The 6,369-nt window shown below is 42.1% G+C and overlaps 1 protein-coding gene across 1 annotated transcript; it reads left to right on the plus strand.

Moving 5' to 3' along the window:
• The first annotated feature begins 3,319 nt into the window (after positions 1 to 3,319).
• On the plus strand, positions 3,320 to 4,187 carry LOC138885359 (uncharacterized). Its single transcript, XM_070166303.1, has 2 exons — positions 3,320 to 3,617; positions 3,778 to 4,187. The coding sequence occupies exons 1-2, from the start codon at positions 3,320 to 3,322 to the stop codon at positions 4,185 to 4,187; spliced, it is 708 nt and encodes a 235-aa protein (XP_070022404.1).
• The last annotated feature ends 2,182 nt before the right edge of the window (positions 4,188 to 6,369 follow it).

Here is a 6,369-nt window from a genome sequence, read left to right on the forward strand (position 1 = left end):
GCCTTGGAGCTTCCAAAACTCTATCATCTCTATCATTGTCCTTAACTATATCCTTGTTCTTGATGCTATCAGGAGCAAATGAGTATTATAGATGCTTGTCATTCCTCTCCCTATGGTGGTCATCATGGTGGGGCGAGGACAGCTTCAAAAGTGCTTAGTTGTGGTTTTTATTGGCCGACATTGTACAAGGATGTAAGTGAACTTGTGAAGAAATGTGATGAGTATCAAAAAGCAGGTGGAATTTCAAAGAAGGATGAGATGCCTCTCACCACCATTCTTGAGGTTGACATATTTGATGTGTGGGAATTGATTTCATGGGCCCCATTTGTAAGCTCTTGTGGCAACACGTACATTCTTGTGGTCGTAGATTATGTTTCAAAGTGAGTTGAGGCCGTGGCTTTACCCAACAACGAGGCCCGGAGTGTTGTGGCTTTTATCAAGAAGAGTATCTTTACTCGATTTGGCACTCCTAGAGCAATCATTAGTGATGGAGGGTCTCATTTTTGCAATAACGCATTTGACACTTTGCTTTCAAAGTATGGTATCAATCAAAAAGTTTCTACCCCTTACCATCCTCAAGCTAGTGGGCAAGTTGAGGTCTCCAACATGGAAATCAAAAGCATATTGTCAAATACGGTCAATGCAAATAGGATCTATTGGTCAAAGAAATTGGATGATGCTTTGTGGACTTATAGGACTGCTTACAAGACTCTGATTGGTATGTCTCCGTACTGGTTGGTGTTTGGGAAAGCTTGCCATCTATCGGTTGAGTAAGAGCACAAGGCCATGTGAGCTTTGAGGAGGTTAAATCTTGAATGGGATGTGGTAGCAAATCTTCGGGTGGAGCAGCTTAATGAGCTTGATGAGTTCCGATTTCATGCCTACTCCAGTTCGTCCTTGTATAAGTACAAGATGAAGTACCTTCATGACAAGTATGCTCGTGGCAAGGAGTTTAAAGTGGGTGATTTGGTTCTCTTGTTCAATTCCCGGTTACGACTATTTTCGGGAAAGCTTAAATCAAAATGGAGTGGACCTTTTAAGGTGGTGCTTGTGACTCCGTTTGGTGCTCTTGATTTGAAAAACAAAAATGGTGAGATCTTCAAAGTTAATGGGCACATAGTCAAACACTATCTTGGCAAGTTTGATGACAGCCACGTGGTGGCACTGATCCATCTCAAGTGATTGATGGGAACCTGCATCGTGCCGCGACGTTAAATCAGGTGCTTATTGGGAGGCAACCCATGTGTTTTTCTTTTTGTTATTCCTTTGATTTTCTTCTTAGTGTAGGATTTGCTTTTGAACTAACTGGTTGTGAGATATGTATAGGGATGTTTGATGCAGTGCAGGACTAATCTAGAAAAATTTGGCACTCTCTGAAGTTTGGACGGCCGTCGCACTTGATTTTTCGCAATCGCGATGGCCTTACCGCAGAGGCAGAAATTGATTGCGGTCAGCGGTGCTTAAAAGTCCAAAATGGAGGTTCTTTGATGTTCCAACCGCTGCTGCGGTGCATTTTTCATGGTCAGCGATGCCTTACCGCTGTTGCGGAGCATTTTTCGCGGTTCGCGATGGTCTGAAAGCAACAACTCTTCTAAATTTCACAACCATGGTCCGCGGTGCATTTACTGCGGCCACGGAAGGTAAGAATGTGTGGGTCCCAAGGCCTGTCTATAAATAGAACCTCAGGGCCCCCTTTTACACTTTTCGCTCTTTGCATTCTCAAACATCATAAATTACTGTTCACTCACGCCCTAGCTTGCACAAACACAAGAACTGAGCTGCATTTGTTTCGCATTTCACATCTGCTAATTCCAATCAACCCTTAGTCTTTCATTTTGTTCTTATTTTCTTTTAAATTGATAGTTATTACTTCTTCTTTTTTTCTTTATTTCAATTTTGACTTAGGGTTCCACAGTGTTAATTAGATTAGGTTTCAATTAGTTATAAATGGTTATTAACTACCTAGTGGGATTGATAATGTGTTGATTAATGCTAAAATGCATGAAAAATTAGAAACACTAGGTGTTGAGCCCTAATTTGACCTCCGCGGTCATCTTTGTTTTGTGAGATTATTAAGTCCTGATAACCGCGGTCAATGGTGGCATTTTTCGCTGACAGCGATTCCTTACCGTGGATGCGCTCCTTTTTCCGCGGTCCGTGATGCAACTGAATCAGAGAGTGAGTAGTCTGAATCCCACACCTCCACAACGGCGGTTGATTTCTCGCAATCCGCAGTGCAGCCTTCGCGGCCACGATCCTTTTTTCACGGTCCGCGGTCTGCTATTTTGTATTGCACTGTCAACTGCTTTTCTGCACTGCATCTTCTAGTCTTTGCACTAACAAGTTCCAACTAATTGTACTTGCAGACAATGGTTAAATCTAGAGGAGGTGGTGCCAAACAAAAGGGTAGAGCAGAGTCCTCTCGGGGTAGGGGACGAGGCATGATTAAATTGACCCCAGCAGTTCGGAAAGCAATTGGGGAAACTAGGAAAACCATAAAAGCTGCAGATAGAGTTGCTTCCCATTCTGAGGGAAGTGACTACTTGCCCTCCTGGGAGGCATCAGAGTTTGATTCAGTGCCAGAATATGTTCCAGACTTCCCGGGGAGACTTAGGTTGAGAGATGAACCGGGGGTGTGGAAAGAACTAGAAGCCCTGAGGTGTGGAAAAAGCAGTTTGTTAGTGAGCTGTCTTATCACAAGTTACGGGAGTGGTGGCCTCTAAGGTAGCTTATTCATGAGCGCCAGTTCATAGAGAGGGATCTCCTACCGTACAACCCCAATGTGAAACAACAATTCAATGAACGAGTGGGGTGGGATTACTTCACCAGCAGGGTGTCAGAGGCAAACAGGCACTTAGTCAAAGAGTTTTACGTCAATGCTTCTCACATCAAGAAGGATACCAAAGTGACTAAAGTGCGGAACTTGAAAGTGAAGTTTGATGGGAAGACAATAAATGAATACCTAGGCTTTAATGAGGAAGATGAAGCATTGTACTTGGAGAAGGTGGCACTTGATGAGGCAGCCCGTCCGTGGTTGGCATCATATCTAACTCTCCCAGGCACCACCCTAGAATAGTTGACAACAGGGGTTTCTATCTTGAGGAAAACCCTAAACTTTGAGGCAAAGGGGTGGGAGACTTTTGTATGCAGTAGGCTGGACCCCACTACCCATGAAAACACCATGCCGGTCTCCCAGACGATATTAGTGGCAGCTATTATAGCGGGGTTCCCGATCAATATCGGGAATGTCACGTCTAGGGTGATCACCAGGGTGGTCAATGAGGGTGACAAATCATACCCCTTCCCGAACTTCCTTACAATGTATTCTGAGGATCAAGAGGTGGAGAAAAGAAAATTTGACATAAAGGTGAAACCCAAGATGCCCTTTTCATGGTACAGCCTCAAGGTTGAGGACAACCCCAAAGCCAAAGAATCCAAGGTCAAAGCCACTACTTCTACTGGCCAGTCTAAAGAGCCAGTAGAAGTAGTCACTTCTTCTCAACCTCCCACTGCCATACCAGAGCCTACCTCCAGACCATCTATTTCCACCCCTCCAAATATCCCAGCCTCCTCAGCATACCCATTGACTGCCTACAGATTGAACCAAACACTCTCCAGTATCAACAGCTGGATGTAGGCAGCAACTTCTAAGCTATCTATGCTATCTAGTTCCGTGGCAGCCAAGTCAGTGCCCCCATAGCCATAAGTGCCAGCTTTGGTAGAGGAGACTCTAAAGGAGCTTCAGACAACTAGAAGAAGCTCTTTGATAACCAAAAGCTGAACAATGGAAAACACTTAAGGAGCTGAGCAAATACACAAAGAAGCTGAATAAGACGTGGGCTTCGAAGGAGTCAGTTAAGGAATTTAGGGGAGAAGTGGAGAAGATGAAGACAACTGACCATTTGCATTTGGAGGTACTATTGCATGATCAGCCTCCAGCAGCTCAGATAGAGCAGGTTCCAGAGAACGAGATTGAGAGAGCTCCAAAGAGGAGGAGGATGATCCCCCAGGTGGATGATCTTGAGATTGAGTTGGAGGAAACTGAGGGTGTTGCTTCTGGCCAGCCACAGGCCCCCGGGACAGATGATTCAGGTGCCCAGCCACAGGATCCCGTGCTATCAAAGGACCCCACTCAGTCAAAGGAGCCCATACTACCACAGGACCCCATGCAGACGGAGGATCCATAGGGAGTTTTCTTCACTCTCTATCTTTTTTTGAGCTTATTTTTAGTTAGTTAGCATTGAGGACAATGCTAGCTTTCATTTGAGGGGGTGACCCTACTTTTATTTTTGATTTGGTAGTTGGATTGTAATTATGACACTATTTTCTTTCTTTATGCTTATTTTTCACTTTTGGTATGTATATAACTTTACCTTTTATTTTACTTTTTGTTATTGTTCTATCTTGGTCTATATAAAAATTACTCTCATGTATATATCTATTCCTTCTTATGCATATTCATCTAAACCCCCTTGTACATGTTCAGTTTAATTTCCACATTTTACTTCATATCTTCTTTTGCAAGTTTCCTTAATAGTGTAGCTTCTTATTTCATTTAATAGCTTCTTTTTTTGGTTCGTAGCTTCTTATTTTTCAAGTTTCAATGATCAATAAGCCTTTGGTTTTCTTAATGCCACGATTCTTTCCAAAGGTGGAGTTTCTGTGAACTGGGTGGCTCTTCCCGATGATGGATGGCATGACAACCTTCTTAAGGGTTTGTTTCTGTTTTTCTTTTTGTTTTTATGTAAATAGTAGTTAGTAAGCAATGGTGCCTCAGGCAAATCTTCACTTGGGCCTAACACATTTACCTTTGACCTTATGGTTAAAAATAAATTGTGTGTATAAGATGGTGATAGTTGTGACCTTAAGACTCTTGTGTTGGCTAAACAATCATCGAGTGGTTTATCAGAACCATTTGTGTTGCTCAAATCTTAGCTAAGGTTGTGGGCCCATGACTCTATTTCTTTAGCAATCCTATAGCTTGTGTGGTGAGGTATTGATTTACAAGTCCAAGTCCCGTGCCAATGAGTCTAGAACTTGCCCTGAATGTTTGTCTAGGCAAAATCCTAAGTGAAGCTCGACTTGAAAAGTGATTATAGGCTCTCTTTGATCCCAATTGAGACTTGAAAACATCCATAGCTTACCAAAGATTTCCCTAGTCAACCCCGTTGAGCCATAGCCCTTATACTTTCAATAACCATGATACAAGCATTTATCCGTTCTGAAATGACCCTATCTTGGTACCCTATCTTTCCTTAGCACAAGGCAAAAGCATAAGTTTGGGGGAGAGACATGGAATGCAAAAGTGATAAAAGGTACAAAATGAAGAAAAGAAAAGACAAAAAGTTGATGGGTTTTCAATGTCTTCGCCTTATGTTTCTTATGTTTCTTATGTTTGATGATCTAACAAACTTACTATTAAGAACCGGATAGGGAACCTGATTCACTTGGTACACATTTCAAATGAACGAAGTTCAACACGAACTCCAGCTAATGAACTGCTACAAAGAGGAACACGACAGGGACCTGATCCCTTGGTGTTCTCTAATAGAAGTACAAGTCAACTTATACAACTGGAAAGCAACTGGAGAAAGTGACTTCTTGCAACTGTAAATGCAATAGTGCAGCAGTCACTTCCCATTGGAAAGAGGCGTGTACCAAGAATTGACATCATCCTTGTAATGTCTTTGATAGTATAACAACATGGTGCAAGGCACACAATATTCACTTGAGAATTTAGTGATTTCTCTCAAGCATTAAAGTATTGATCCAGCATTGAAGTCACAAGTGTGTCAAGAACAAGAAGGCAACTCCACTAAAGGATCACATTCACAATGAGTCTATGTGTATCCGTAGTTGAGTTGTAATATTGTTATTTGTTCTTCATTATAACTCCTATCTTTCTTTCTTAGAAGTTGTGTTTTAGGAAACCCAAAATCACAAACCTTCTGAGTTTGTGTTGTGACTAGAGTTAGTCATAAGTTAAAGTCTTTGTAACTAGTGAGTGACAAAGTGGCTTGTGGTAAGTGTATCACGAGTTAGTTGAGTTGAACTCTTTGTAATAGAGTCATTACAAAGTGGCTTGTAATAGTGTGATTGCAAGTTAGTGAAGTTGAAAGCCTACAAGTGTAGGCCGTGGTTTTTGCCTCCTTGAGTGAGATTTTCCACGTAAAAATCCCGTGTCTCTTTTACTTACTTCTTCATTAGTATTCTTAGTGGAAACTCATAGAGGACCAGGTACTCTATAGTTTGGTGGACTCATATAAACTAAGAATTGGTATCAGAGCAGGTTCTTTCTAAAAGGTTAACACCTAGATAAGATCTTAATGGCTGCTCCACCCAACTTTGAGGAAGGACAATCAACCTACA

Source organism: Nicotiana sylvestris, chromosome 2 (genome assembly GCF_000393655.2).
Source record: "Nicotiana sylvestris chromosome 2, ASM39365v2, whole genome shotgun sequence".
In the NCBI taxonomy this organism is placed as follows: Eukaryota; Viridiplantae; Streptophyta; class Magnoliopsida; order Solanales; family Solanaceae; genus Nicotiana; species Nicotiana sylvestris.